The 14,513-nt window shown below is 50.8% G+C and overlaps 3 protein-coding genes and 1 non-coding gene across 4 annotated transcripts; 2 read left to right on the top strand and 2 right to left on the bottom strand.

Moving 5' to 3' along the window:
• Positions 1-1,180: 1,180 nt before the first annotated feature.
• On the bottom strand, positions 1,181-1,319 carry PSV08DRAFT_t4. The gene has a single exon. It is a non-coding gene; the product is annotated as a tRNA-Gln (tRNA).
• A 379-nt stretch (positions 1,320-1,698) lies between these two features.
• PSV08DRAFT_216573 (uncharacterized protein) lies at positions 1,699-5,194 on the bottom strand. Its single transcript, XM_014224635.1, has 7 exons — positions 5,037-5,194; positions 4,719-4,976; positions 4,124-4,663; positions 3,970-3,973; positions 3,276-3,382; positions 2,038-3,226; positions 1,699-1,959 (listed from the first exon to the last, which is right to left on the bottom strand). Exons 1-7 carry the CDS (start codon positions 5,102-5,104, stop codon positions 1,789-1,791), a joined length of 2,337 nt encoding a protein of 778 aa, XP_014080110.1. The 5' UTR covers positions 5,105-5,194; the 3' UTR covers positions 1,699-1,788.
• Positions 5,195-5,355: 161 nt separating this feature from the next.
• On the top strand, positions 5,356-9,607 carry PSV08DRAFT_216569 (Pex12 amino terminal region-domain-containing protein). The gene is made up of 3 exons (XM_066092133.1): positions 5,356-6,800; positions 7,463-9,358; positions 9,411-9,607. The coding sequence occupies exons 1-3, from the start codon at positions 5,409-5,411 to the stop codon at positions 9,519-9,521; spliced, it is 3,399 nt and encodes a 1,132-aa protein (XP_065949850.1). The 5' UTR covers positions 5,356-5,408; the 3' UTR covers positions 9,522-9,607.
• Positions 9,608-11,617: 2,010 nt separating this feature from the next.
• Positions 11,618-13,375, top strand: PSV08DRAFT_170859 (major facilitator superfamily domain-containing protein; the record flags this gene model as incomplete). Its single annotated transcript, XM_014224632.1, has 4 exons — positions 11,618-11,784; positions 11,837-11,899; positions 11,952-12,332; positions 12,391-13,375. The coding sequence occupies 4 exons, from the start codon at positions 11,618-11,620 to the stop codon at positions 13,373-13,375; spliced, it is 1,596 nt and encodes a 531-aa protein (XP_014080107.1).
• Between the last annotated feature and the right edge of the window lie 1,138 nt (positions 13,376-14,513).

The following is a 14,513-nucleotide window of genomic DNA, read 5'->3' as shown; positions in this document are numbered from 1 at the left end:
TCTTACTAAGTAGACAAATGTCTTTGAAGGAGTTTAACAATTAAAAACACACTTTGAGACACGAACGACTATATATTGAGAGACAACTCAGTTGATGAACATGCATTTCTAGATATTTAAATACTACTAGTGTAGTTTGTTCTTCTCCGCAAAATCTTTCCAAATTTGCACGGATGATATGGCTTCTAGTAGCCAACAGCAACAACGTCTTTTCGAAATCATTGAAAATTCGCCAGATATCAACGCAACACTCGCTACAATAACTTGTTTTTTTCAATCAAGGAAACAGTCTATCTTGGGTAATTATCTCGTTCTTCACTCTACTCCATGATGTTACCTGGCTTTTATAGAGCTACATAGCATGGTAACAACTTAGAAAGCTTTCTACTACCTATATCATATATGTATAGAGCAAACGATTATACACGTAACTTACTTCATCTAGTTACATGCAGTTATCCCAGGGTTAGTCCCAGGGAACGATGAGAACCAAATCTGGTTGGGCAAAGTCAGATCACTTTTATGGAATGAGGAGGATTATCGACAGCACGAAGAGATATGCTCTCGGAAACGAAAGCCCCAAAGCCTAACAATTGAAAGACAAAGCCAAACTCTCGTTCCAATTTCAACGAATACGTTTGGTCTAAGATGATACTGGCCAGTCTGCATTTAAGTTCTTCGACCGATGAGCTTAGAACTGATAGAGAAAGATAATGCTGTTTCACGTAGTCTGGGGTTTAGCAGAGCTCGACGCACAAGACGAGGATGATAGTTTCGACCGTATCGACAACCTTTTTGTCATATCTCGACAAGCTGTACAAGATAAAGTTCTCAGCCCAATAATCGAAGAGCTTGACGTTCTCATAAAATCAGGAAACAAGGAGAGTACAGATCACTGCTTTGACACACGTTCAAGAGTTCCAGCAAAAAAACAGCATTATTTAGTCTTCGTGCACTCGTTGTAGAAGAAAAGGATGCTGTCTATAGGCTCAAAGAGTAGACTAAGAGGCGAAGAGATGTAGTGTAGGAATATTTCACATATAATCAACGTGAAAGCTGGCTAGAGATAGCAGGGTTAAAAAAATATGAACATTCTATAATAGAGATAGGGTTGTATTGAAATGTCAAAAAGCAAAAAGGATTTGAAAAAAAAAGAATTCCTTGGGAATCGAACGATGGAAGGTCGCACCCGGGTTCTGCGGCCATTAGTTAGTTGCATTATTCCTAGATAAAGCTCGAGGCTCAACATACCGAACCGGGGTTACCAGAAAATTTGATATTATCAAAATCTGGAGTGATAACCACTACACTATGCAACCAATGTTGTTTTGATGGTGGGGAATGAATTTAGTCAATATATTTCAAAATGAAAATTGAGGGCGAATAAGAAGCAGACTAATTACAACTTAACATCGCGGATGTGGGGCTAGTGGGGAACGGTTACGCTAGTTAGTGCGGGACACTGGCGCAATGGCACCGCTGTTGCATCGGTACCTGGCTACTGACGTGCATGTTTTACTGGGGGCAACCTTACACCAGATAAAAATTCACCATTTGCAAGGGGGCCGACTTATAGTAATATCCATTTAGTAAGTATAACAAGAGGCATGCGCCAAAAAAAGGGCAGGCGATTTTGTTTCAGGAGTTCGCAAAAGACGTTCAAAAAGAAATGTATTCGCAAGGGACATTAATATTACTTTTTTCATATTTCATTAACATGTAAAATATTGCACATACAACATTACTAAACACTTTGGTTTTTTTTTTCGCAAAATCAGGGTAGGGGACTTAGATTTCATGGCCGCAGGTGGGGAGGTGCTGTTCGCCTTCTTCGGGGACGGTCCACTTGGGCTCGACGCCGATAATGCCGCGGGCGGTGATCATGGTGGTGTTGATAGGGCTCTTGGGGATGATTGTTTCGCCGCGGGTGGCGAGGATGGAGAGGACGTGTGCGGCGGCCTATGATTCTCGTTAGCAAACCTAGCCCCTTTGAACAAAAAGAAAAATCAGGTTAGAAGAGGGGAAATACAAACGTACCTTTGCGTTGATGGTCAGAGTCTCAGGGTTGGGGTTGTCGATTGTGTCGCAGGCTTGGTGGTAGCAAGGGTCCTGCTCGACGCCTGTGCCGGTGTGCAGACCGCCGACGGGCTTGCCAATGTTCATGAAGGATTGGTAGTCGCTGCCGCCGGTGAAGCGGGCGGCGGTTACGTTGACGCCTTTGCTGGTCAAGTGCTCGACAAAGAGCTTTTCGATGGCGTCGGAGCCGGGGGCACCAGCGAGGTTGTAGGTGCTGCCGTCACCGTCGAAGACGCCAAAGTAGCCGCGGGAAACCATGTCGAAGTTGAGGTATGTGAGGATGTTGTTGGCCTCAGTGGCATTAAGGTTCTGCGTGTAGTATTTAGAGCCTAGAAGACCGTTCTCTTCGGCGCCCCACCAGGCAAAGCGGACTTTGTTCTTGACGTTGAATCCACGGAGGGCGCGGGCAATCTCGAGAATCAGGGTGCTGCCGGAGCCGTCGTCGTTGATACCTGCGCCGGCTTGGACGCTGTCGAGATGCGCACCGAGCATGATGACATTCTCTGGATCACCGTCCATGGTCTCGGTGAAGACATTTTGTGTGATGCGTTCTTCAATAGACTGAGTTTGCTGAAAGTAGGCCTCGACAGCCTCGCCAGCAGTAAGACGGGCAACAAGGGGCTCAGCGTCAGCGAGGCTGATGTACCCAGTCGAGACGTACTCGAGTGGGTTGGGGTTGGAGAGGGTTCCGGTAGTGATGTTGGACCGATCGCTGGCGTAGATGATGACGGCTGATGCACCTGCGGCAGCAGCCGCCTTCATGCGTCCGGCAAACGTGGTGCCGTCTGGGCATGAGCCACGCTGCACGAGAGCAATCTTTCCTTTTACATCCAGATTGCTATATCCCTCTTTTGTGCAGCCCGCAGCTCCAGTGGCACCCAACGCGAGCGGAAGCGTTAGACCCTCGGGTGGGGTAGAGGGGGAGTACGTCAATCCAATAACACGGTACGAGGTATTGCTGACGGTGAACTCGATGGAATCGACTCCGTTGAACAGAGCGGGAAAATCCTGGGTCCAAGTCTTGAAATGGGTGTCTTGCGTCTTTTGAAGGATGTAGTCGACCGAGGCTGCGTAGCCAGGAAGACCAAATGCACGGTTTCCACCGTTCGCCTTTGCAATTGTGTCGAATGCTTTGAGATTACCCATCAATCTGTCTTCTTGTTAATCCCTTTTTCTTTTAACGCCGAAATCAGACGTACTTTTCACTCGTGATCTGGTCCTGAATAGCTCCAGACGAGACTATAGAGCGAGGCCTGACTGCGGCCAACGTTTGCGCCGCGCCCGCAAGGGCAATTGCACTTGAAAACTTCATTTCGGCGATTCAATAAATCAAGTCTTGAATTGGTGCGCAGGGCATTTCGTTTTCCCAGGCAGCGAGGCATCTTCATATAATACGTGATTTCCACCAAATCTTGGTAAACACCGGATCCATGGATAAATGCACGCACAGCATCGTCGCCGGTCCACTCTTATCACGAGCTCGGCCTGTACTGCGTCGGGAAGAGAAGGTCATAAGAGTGTTAATCCTTTTTTGCCAAGAGGCCAAGGCTGGCTTTGAGATACCTGCCAAAAAAGGACGCTAGGCCAGCTTGGCATAGAGGCGGACGTTGCCACAACGTTGGCTTGTCTCTGCCAGAAATTAATGGTTGCGGGCGGACCGGGACCGATGAAGTAGCCCAAGAGCGATAGCAGCCGTGGATCCAAACAACCTCAGCTCGGCTGAGCGTTCGTCATCGTCGCCACTCTGATCGGGTACGACGGCTGTGTGCCGTCGGTCCGTTTACCATGGTATCAACAACATGCAGGGAACATTGGAGATGGCTTTTCACAAAGGATCCCAGAAAAAAAACAAGGCAAGGGGTGCAGAGGATGTGGGCTGGAATCTAGCGGGACCCGTCTTTAATAGTACTTTGAGCAACGAGTACCCGAATGTCAAAAGCCGATCTTGGGACGACGCCGCTTCGGCAAGTGCTGCATGATCGGAAAGGTCACATGGGAAGGACGAAAAGTCAAAGAACAAAGACATGGTGATTATTGACAATCTCACCCCTCACTATTTAGCAGGGGAGTGCGCTCACTACCTTCCGAAACCCCGTTTCCGTTAGCATGACCTACCATCTGGGCTTGCTGGGCCTTGCGATCCCTCAGGACGAAAGAAATACCCATGGCTAGCAGGAAGCCTTGCAGAATGCCGGTAAAGATGAACAAACCCCATGCACTCCAGCCTGCTGGCCCTAAGCGCGCATAAAGACTGGCAGCGAAGACAAAGCTGCCAGGCGTCTGAATGCACATCATGGGGATAGAGAGGCTACCTGTCTCTTGTAGTTTCCAAGTCATGAGGATCTGAGGTATGTATTGTATCGCTGCAAGCACAGTAGCGAGGAGGCCGAGAAAGTTTGCCCAGCCGCGGACATGGGACGGGAGGGCGTATACGAAGACTACGGAGCCGAACAAAGCAACGACGAAGAAGGCAACAGACACGGCCAGGACCAAGACGGCTTCTTTCCATGTCGGTATTTGGGATTCTTGCTCTTCCTCTGCGATGGATGAGGCGTCCCGAGGAAAGAAGATGAGGAATAGTAACATGCTAGAGGTAGCTGTCAGCATTGCTATTGATGCTGCCATTGGTGATGGCGTCCTACATGAAGAAGAAGCAACTCCACTGCACGCCTATCTGGACTATTCCTAGCATGGCTGCTGCACAGGGGAAGGTCCCAATTTCTTTGCAGCAGGCCATGTCTCTTGTACTCTCAGGCAGGGTCAGGATGTTGGCGATGCTGGCCGTGCCAGACACGGTGCCGAGCAGGACGAACATGGGACTGAGCCCGCGGGAAGAGCGGCGGGATATGATCTTGTAGTGCTGGGGTAGGTATGAAACGAGGATACCGAAGACAATGAAGCTGTGAGGCGTGGAGGTCAGTCAAGTGCATTTTGCTACGGAATAAATATATCGGACGTACACGGAGACGGAGAAGTTGACCAGGTCGGGGTACTGCAGCTCGGTGCATCGCTCGTTGTGGGGATCCATGGCTACAGTGTATTATGTGTATTAGTCAAAATGAGGGTATCTTGTTGTCGCTATGGCAAGTCAACTGCTGGGCTCATCTGGAGCCGTGGCAGTCGGTGAATGGGGGCGCGTACGAGTGTGACGTATAGGCTGTCCACACGCGTCGGGCGGACAGGCGAGGTACGTAGTAGTCAGCTCCGAGCATGCCTCGGCTGCAGCGCGCGTGCCTCCGTGCCTGTCAACAAGCCATGGCATATCCTCAACCTCATCTCAGGGCATCAATGAAGACGCAACCAGCCCGTCTGCCCATCTCTGACTGGGCGCCATGGAGTTCCTGCCCGCCCTCCAGCATGGCATAGACGACCTCAAGCCCTCGCTGTTTGAACTGCTATCGGAACAACAACTCTCATCGCTGCTCCCCCCGTCGCTGCGCTACTTGCTCGCCGTCGCAACGCCCCGATACCCACGATATCTGCTGCCCGTCCTCAATTCCTTCGATGAGGTCTACGCGCTGTTGATGCTCCTTGTCGAGCGCCACTTTCTACGCACCTATGGCGGCTCCTTTACCGAGAACTTCTACGGCCTCAAGCGCGCCCGTGTGCTAAGGGTGCGAGGCGGCGAGATCCCCCGCGCCCAGCTCGGCGCATCCGACAGCGTCAGAGAGGCCGTCAAGCTGGGTCGCGACGATGTGTGGAAGAACCTCGCCGTGCTCGTCGGCCTACCCTGGCTCAAGAGAAAGCTGGACGAGGGTTACGATGTCCACGCCGCCCACGCCAACCTGCTCGGTCCCGGCTACAACCGCGAGAGAGAAGGACTCAGAGCCGGTGCGACCATCAAAGAACGTCTGATGCACTACTACAAGTGGTTTCTGCGCAACATATACCCCAGTGTCAACGCCGCCTACTACTTCTCCCTGCTCGTCTTCAACATGGCATACCTGTTTGACGGCACAAAGTACCACTCACCCTTCATGTGGCTCATTGGCTCGAGGATACGTAGACTGGGCGAAGCCGACCACAAGGCAATTGAGCTGGCCACGGCCCCAAGAAACGTTGGCCCTGCACGGCCTGGCGAAGGCGGATCCATCTTCTCGCCGCGGAATCTGGCCAGGAGCGTGCAGCCACGGTTGTTGAGTTCGCTCAAGATCCTGCTCCCTACAAGCATCTTTGCCCTCAAGTTTCTCGAGTGGTGGCATGCCTCGGACTTTGCCCGGCAATTGTCACGGAAGGCAGCGGAGAACATTGAACTACCACCGCCAATACTACCTTCGCTACCACCCTCGGCCAAACAACAGGGATCCAAACAGGCGGACGGTTCCGAGAAACCACGACCAACATCATCATTGTCCGACAAAACCCAGCGCATCGATCCCCCAATATCCTCAACCACCCTCCTCCCCATATTGACAGTAGCCTCACCGCCCTCGTCAGCGCTTTGTCCCATTTGTGTGACGCCCATTGTCAACCCAACAGCATCGCCCACAGGTTTCGTGTACTGTTATACGTGCATACATCGGTGGGTGGATGGAGAGCATGATCGGCAGATTGCGTTTATGGAGGGCGGCGCTGGATTCCGAGCCGGGGACGACGAAGAGGGAGGCGATGAGGGCTGGGGAAAAGAAGAGGGCAGCCGAGAAGGTAGATGGGAGAGTGGGAAGGGGCGCGACGCGGTGACGGGGAGACGAGTGCTCGGAGGAACCGAGGCACTCAGAAGAGTAGTCGTCTGAGGCTGCAGTTGCAGCGGGATTCTAGATTTGAGCAAGCAGATAATGATACCACCAGCGTTACATGTATTTTTTGGCAACGTTCGCCCGTCCTTTGTTGCGGTTGTCACGTGAGTGTAGATGCTAAGTATGTCGAGTAAGCTGCAAGTGTCTGCTGGATCCACACACACACATGTCTGGCTGCATCTCAGCGCCCTTTGCAAATCTTGGCACCAGTCTGGCTGCACCGGCACGAGTGGACTGAGCTACATGCATATTCCTCAAGTGACTCATTTCCCACGATGCATTCCTCTCGATACGTGTCATGTGACTGTGCTGCGCCGCCGGGCAATCTCTGGACTCATGGCCACGGCCCACCGTTGGTGCTAGTGTGGCGAAGATGGATCCGAGACGCTATGGAACGGCAAACTCAGGCAGTTCGGAGTCACAAGGCGCATGCAGTGCCGGGCTTGTCATCTGTCAACTCAAACGACGAAGGGCGGAAGCTAGCGCTGCTATCACCACCAACTTCGCATAGAGCTTCCGCATCGGGCTGCAGCACTTCCGCAGCCAATGCCAACTGCCATCCTCTCCCTCACACCCCACTCTCAATCCTTTGCTTCTTAAACCTCCCTTCTGCCCCAGAATCCCCACAACTCAATCAAACTCGATTGTAGAGAAAAATCTTCATAAAATTTGGGGGCTTTCCAACCATGTCCCAGCCCATACCGACAGGTCACCCTGTTACCAATTTTGCAGCCGATGTCACATCGCAAGTAGAGGGCCTTGTTCAAGCCCATGACATTGCAGAAGAGGCAATTGCCAGAGACCTCGAGCAAGACAATGCATCGTCTTCGGATGATGACTCGTCGTCAGGCTCCGACACGGCCACACAGTTTTCCATGATCAACTCTTATCGCCGGCCTTCCTGGGTAAATCCCGGCTCGCGATCAACGGCAATCATCTCCTCGAGCGTACCCGAACGCAGCCACATGTCAGCGTCGTGGAAAAAGCATAGCCATCTGTCCAAGAAAGAGAGAGAGCTTGTGCGAAGTGAGGAAAAGAGTTTACTTCGCGACAATGACTTGCTACCGCCCAAACATCCGAGATCTGAGAGTAATGGTCCTTTTGATCGCTTGAGGTCCGACATGCCCATCCTTGGCCTGCGCAGGGTTAAAAGCACCCCGGATGAAGAGAGCGCCGTCGAATCCCTGTCCGAGCGAACTGCCCTACTAGGCGCTGCTGCTGGTAACCCAAGCCAGCCATATGGCGGCTTGGATACACCAAAGATTGTCAACAAGAAATGGGACGAGGCGGTTGCAGCCGGAAAAATCAACACCACCTGGCAGCGCGAAACAAAAGTCTTGACCAAAACATCGGCACCGCTCATCCTGACTTCCTTACTGCAGTACAGTCTGCCAGTAGCCAGTATCTTTACCGTTGGGCACATTGGCAAGACTGAACTCGGAGCTGTGAGTCTGGCTAGTATGACTGCCTCCATCACCGGATATGCAGTATATCAAGGTCTGGCGACTTCACTCGATACCCTTTGCGCACAAGCCTATGGCTCTGGACGTAAACATCTCGTTGGTCTACAGCTGCAGCGCATGCTGTGCTTTTTACTGTTAATCATGATTCCAGTCTCGATAATATGGGCATTCGGTACCCAGATCCTGTCCCTGATTGTTCCTGAACAAGAGACGGCACGCCTCGCTGGATTGTACTTGAGAGTTCTCATCGCTGGAGGACCTGGCTACGTCGCCTTCGAGAGTGGAAAACGTTACGTTCAAGCACAAGGCATTTTCAACGCTAACATGTATATCCTCCTCATCTGCGCACCCCTAAACGCCTTCTTGAACTGGTTCATGGTATGGCATCTCGGCTGGGGGTTCATCGGCGCACCGATTGCAGTCGTCATTACCGAGAGCATGCTACCTCTTTTGCTACTTCTCTACGTCCGCTTCATCGACGGTTACCAATGCTGGGGCGGGTTCGACCGTCGAGCCTTCAACAACTGGATGCCCATGATTAAGCTCGCGCTTCCGGGCTTGATCATGGTACTTGCCGAGTTCCTCGCCTTTGAGATTCTTACCCTGAGTTCAAGTTGGCTGGGTCCTACTGCGCTTGCCGCCCAATCTGTCCTTGGAACGATTACCGGCATCACGTTCCAGATCCCGTTCCCTATGAGTGTTGCTGCCTCGACACGCATTGCCAACTTGATCGGTGCAACGCTTGCCGTACCTGCAAAAACAGCTGCAAAGGTAGCTGTTTTTGCGTCTGTTTTGGTAGGCACATTCAACCTGATGTTCCTTTCTCTACTTCGAGAAGCGATTCCGCGTTTGTTTACTCCAGATGAGGAGGTCATTGCCATGGTAGCCAATCTTCTCCCTCTTTGCGCTACTTTCCAAGTCGTCGATGCCCTTGCCACCAACTGCAATGGTATACTACGTGGACTGGGCCGTCAAGAAATTGGTGGTTATGTCGGCTTGTTCGCATACTATGTTGTCGGCATTCCAATCAGCTTTAGTACTGGATTCGGACCGCTACATTGGGGACTATACGGTCTTTGGAGTGTAAGTCACACCAAGTTTGAGCAGATTGAAAAAAATAACTAATGAAATATAGGGTCCTGCCGTTGCACTTGCCATTGTTTCAGCAATTGAAGGCTGGTTTATCTGGCAGACGAGCTGGGAAAGCGCCGTTGAAGACGCAAAGGCACGCAATTCTGCCAACTAATTCTACTACAAGAGTGTTTTTTTCCTCGTATTTAGCGGAAATCACGTCATGTTCAGAGCATTCAGAGACGACTTGATGTAAGATCAAAAGTTAGCCCTAGGGTTGTAATGTGTGTGTGTACGGTACAAGTCGTACCGATATTTACTTTTTTTATTCTTCAACTTTGTTTTCCCAGTTAAAATATGTCTATGTTGATTAGCACGTCTCTTCAGTTACGAGATAAGCTATTAGCATCATTCCTTCCCTGAAAAATTCTGATCTATTTTCTGCTCCTAGGCATGACATCCAGCATTGAGGTACACGGCTATTGCATTGACTCTGCACTAGCTCGAACTTAGCGGATTAACAATCTTGAATAAAGAAAGGAAACTGAAATATCTGCTTCAAAACTCCTTTTGGCTCATGTTGCAAAGTCAAATCACCTGACATCACACATTCCTATAGCATACCTCAAGGGGTCGTTGGCCTGAATTTCGTGGGGACCTAGCGTCGATTTTGCAAACCAGTAGAGTTCTCTGTTAAATGCTTGTTGTCTTTATTCCGTTCCCTAACGGCTCTAATTCCGCTCAAGAGATCCTGTCTGATTGGCGTTTTACAATATCCAAACCCTACGTTGTGACTATGCTTGGTTCTTACTAATAATAATTTCCTATTAAGGCTGAGCATGAAAAGGCAACGGCCCTATTGGCCGATTACCCGGCCGTGTGGGACTTGCACACGGGCAAGGATTATGCTTCTAGAGCTCCTGGAAGTTGTTTGCTTAGGTTCCTTCCTGCGGGTCAGTATGTACCTGCATATCATCTCCACGAACTCATCCTGAGTATACTACACCCCTTTTTCGTACATATCTGTGCCCCATACCAAGGCTCAAGTGCACACATATCCTTTTTTTTAAACCTCAACCCATAGATATCAAAGCGAACTAGTGATCTCGATCATCCTCAACATGCCGTGCTTCGCATTCGAAGAGCCGACCATCTTTCTTGGATCGGCATCTACTAGTAACGGCATACTCCGCACTTCACACGGGCGGTTGCGCCCTCAGCCCTTAGCCCTTTTTACATCCCCACTGGAGTACTTGAAGCCTTGCCGAGCCGGGCCAATGCAAACATCGGCGGATTTATTCCTGTCGTAAATCAAGCGTTTCAGGTATCGCCACCAAGTGATGAGACCCTGTTTGAGGATCTGCGGCGGTGCACTAGCAGCAACGGTGGCGTGAGGGCGCGCCTCGCCAGCATTTCCAGCAACTCTAGCCTTCATGGACTGTTGTCGATCAGCTTCTACTGGAAAGATGCCAGCGGTTCGTGCGACGACGTCCAGACTGTCATTGACCGTGTTCCGCGACATTTCAAAACGCTTGGCCATCCCGATTCGGCACCACCATGACAGCATGCAGAATGCCAATGTCACGAAGGAGCATAGTACTACCTTCATCTCGCATCATAACGTTTCGCCTATCTGAGGGAAGAGGCGCATCCCGCATGGCAGCTTGTACACGGGGTATCCCGTGCAGCGCGCCAAAGTAGTTGTGCGTAAGTACCAAGTTGCGCTGCGTGTGAAAGTAAGTATGGGAAGCGCTGCAATACAGTAGTAGTATGAAGGCACCACTTACGTACAAAAGCCAACCCCCATAGATCTGTAGCAGGCCTCATACATACGCTTCTCCACGTTTTGCAAGACTACTGCAACGTGTCGCAAAAACATGAACCACCGAGCAATGCTAATCCCAGTCTGTCAGACGCGTAACCTGCTTGGTAATGGAACCCTTGTGGCCAAGAAGTATACACTCTTTCTGTATCTCTTTTTAATCCATATCAATCCGTGCTTGAACAGCTTCGTCCACTCTCCAGACCGGATCTCATTTCCCTTTTTGTCTTTTTCTTCTTACTGTCTCTCGGGATAGTTTTTTTTGCTTCGTTTCTCTATGCCAACTGGTTTGGCAACACTGCTGGACGGTTTCTTATCTGCTGCTATTTACTGAATTTTTCCCAATCACCAACAATCGCTGTACACTGGAGTCATATCTGAAAAAGAGGAGGCTCTGGCAGTTCTTCGCATAAAAAAATCATAAAAACGATAAACCGAACTCGGCAAACATGGGTTGGGGCATACTCGAAAGTTCGCGCGCAGCTTTCCCTCGCGGCACATCACTCGTAGGAGTGGTTGACAAGAAGGTTGTCTCTGATACCGACTCTGTCAATCAAGCGGAGGTTGTAGCGCGCTCTCCTGAGCCTAGCGACGACCCAAATGACCCCCTCAACTGGTAAACAACTTGCTCAACAGCGCCGTCTGAAACCACCCGCTGACTTTTGCAGGACCCTCACATGGAAGTGTGTGCACCTTTTCGTCCTGTCCTTCGGCTCTGCAGTCACCAATGCGTAGGTGTCCCATGTTGATACTTGTGTGCGAACATACGCTGATACCTCACAGAACAACCACTATGCTCACACCCGGCCTCGAGCCTCTAACTGAGAAGCTACAAAGCTCCGGGAGCGATGTTTCAACATGGATCATTACTGCACCTACCTTTTGGACATCAGCTGCAGCTTTTATCGCTGTCGCCGGAACAGATATCTGGGGAAGACGACCCTTCTACGTTTGGAGTGCTTTCTTCCTTGCTCTGGCAAACTTTGCTGGCTTCTTCTCGACCGACTTCCGCATGCTGGTAATTGCACGAACGGCAGGAGGTCTCTTTTCTGCCCCTCTCTTCACGCTCCTTACTGCTAGTATTAGCGATATCTTCTTTGTCAACCAGCGTGGCCGATCCATTGCTGTATGGAACCTTATGCTGAACTCTGGAGCACAACTCGGGTTAGTTATTCTACCCTGATCTCAACTCAAGAACCTCACTAACACACAAGCCTCACAGTCAAATCATCGCCGGTGTCGTCACAGACAGATTCGGCGTGTCCTCCAACTTCCTCATCACAGGTTTCATGTACACTGGCTTGGTCCCCCTCTTCTACTTTACCGTCTTCGAGTCCGCCTACTTCAAGCGCAAGAACGAGCCCGTCACTACCATCGTTGTGCAGCCCGACAAGCTGAGTAGCGAGTGGGACGAGGAAGATCTCAAGGGCTCAAGCGTACCCCCAAAGAAGTCGTACGCCCAGCTACTCGCGCTCTCCAACGGCCGCCTCTCCAACAAGTCCTTCTTCAAGGGCATCATCAAGCCCTTCGGTCTCATCACCTCCCCCATTGTCATCTACAGCTGCTTCCTCAACGCCGCCATCTTCTTCTTCCTCGTCGGCATGTCCACCTTCATGTCCATCCTCCTCTCCGCACCCCCGTACGACCTCGGCCCTAGCGAAATCGGCATGACCAACATCCCCCTCTTCGTCGTCGGCCTCCTTGCCGGCCCCCTCTTCGGCTGGCTATCCGACACCTCCGTCGACCTCATGGCGCGCTACAACGGCACTAAGAAAGGCATGGTCGAACCCGAATTCCGTCTCGTCCTCCTTCTCGTCGCTACCCCCATCACAATGGCCGGCCTCATCGGCCTCGGCGGCTCGTTCCAGAACGAACTCCCCATCGCTTGGATCCTCGTCTGGATGACCGTCACAAACGTCGGCAGCATCTCTGCCATCCAAATCGCCGTCTCGTACGTTATCGACTGCCACCCGGAGCACTCTGCCCAAGCCTTCGCGTCCGTCAACCTCATCAGTGCTGCCGTTGTCACCGTCGGTCTGGGCTCCATGATTGAGTGGCTCATGTCTGCCGGTCCCGTCGTCGTTTTCGGCGCTATGGCTGGTTGCGCCGCCGGCGTCACCGTCTTGGCCCTTCCCATGTACGTCTTTGGCAAGAAGATCCGTGCCTGGTATGAGAATGCCTCTTGGGCTCAGCGTCTCCTCGATTAAGCCGTTGCAAAAAAAATTACAGGGCCTGTTTGTGTGTTGCGTGCGGAATTGGTTGGGATGTGCGCGCGCCCCTTTTACTACTTACTAACGAAAGAAACGCGGATGGTATTCGCAACGACACGAACGAATTGTTTGTCATAAACACGCACACACACTACTACTAAATTTCTTGGATACTGCACATGAGGCACATGAGGCACATGGGCGATTGTAGGACTTTTTTCTCATTTACATAGTCTACATAGGTCGTATGTAGAACGCACTTTCTTTATTTTTTTCTTCTTTTTACTCTATCTCTCCCTCAGATATTAGTACTTCTAGGTTTCTACAACTGATTTTTCTTCTTCTTCTTCTTCTTCTTTTGTCTATAAACCCCCCCAGTCATTACCTCGAGAGAAGCACAACACCAACACCCTTCCACCCCCCTCCTTCCCTTTCCCCAACAGTTTACCTAGTCAATCCTTAACTATCAAAATCTTGCTTCCCCAAAATTCTTGTTCATCTCTCCTTTCCTGCTCTGAAAAGAAAAAAAATCGTTTGTTTGACGTTGATTGTTTTGACCATCTTCACACACAGACACCATACGTGCAACAATCCTTGCCTTTTTTCCCCCCGATGCCATCCCAACTCCACCACCAACCTTCCCCAAAAGGAAACTATAGAATCCTTTACATATTAAAAAAGGATTATACGCGCTTAATCCTCAGGGATCTTCCCAGCCCTATGTAAGGAAGAGGGGGAAGGTTGAGGGGTGTTGCTTGCAATCGCAACTCCCCTGCGCGCGACACGATAAGTTTCGTATCGCTATACGCGCAGAAGGCTAGCGTTTTGTTGGTGTAATTGTGGGGACTACACTGCGGAATTTAGAGGGTGGGTTGGCGGGAGGGAAGGGGGGGTAAGGAGCGGAACGGTGCCGGTGGACAGGGATGGTAGGGCCGGGTCACGGAAGGGGGGAAGGGAGGGAAAGAAAGGCCAAGGGACAGGGGTTTGTTGTTGGTGTTTCATGGTTCGAAGGAAACGATGAGAGTGCGATTATTGCGTGCTACTACTGGTAGGGAAAATTTTAGAGGTGAGGAGGGGTTTTTAATGCGAGAGGTTCAAGTGAGTAGTATGCTGGACTTTTTTTTTTGCAAGTCAG

This window comes from Bipolaris maydis (genome assembly GCF_028858645.1).
Source record: "Bipolaris maydis strain C4 unplaced genomic scaffold PSV08scaffold_2, whole genome shotgun sequence".
Taxonomy (NCBI): domain Eukaryota; kingdom Fungi; phylum Ascomycota; class Dothideomycetes; order Pleosporales; family Pleosporaceae; genus Bipolaris; species Bipolaris maydis.
The sequence above is the reverse complement of the archived record's forward strand: the minus strand, read 5'-3'. Positions and strand labels throughout refer to the sequence as shown.

Excerpts from the sequence above, each read along its gene's own strand:
- PSV08DRAFT_216573 (XM_014224635.1), bottom strand. The coding sequence starts at position 5,104 with ATGGATCCCCACAACGAGCGATGCACCGAGCTGCAGTACCCCGACCTG. Across the intron at positions 4,977-5,036 it reads GTCAACTTCTCCGTCTCCGT|CTTCATTGTCTTCGGTATCC; the intron begins GTACGTCCGATA and ends CACGCCTCACAG. Across the intron at positions 1,960-2,037 it reads CTCTGACCATCAACGCAAAG|GCCGCCGCACACGTCCTCTC; the intron begins GTACGTTTGTAT and ends CGAGAATCATAG.
- PSV08DRAFT_216569 (XM_066092133.1), top strand. The coding sequence starts at position 5,409 with ATGGAGTTCCTGCCCGCCCTCCAGCATGGCATAGACGACCTCAAGCCC. Across the intron at positions 6,801-7,462 it reads CCGAGGCACTCAGAAGAGTA|AGAAAAATCTTCATAAAATT; the intron begins GTCGTCTGAGGC and ends ACTCGATTGTAG. Across the intron at positions 9,359-9,410 it reads GACTATACGGTCTTTGGAGT|GGTCCTGCCGTTGCACTTGC; the intron begins GTAAGTCACACC and ends AATGAAATATAG.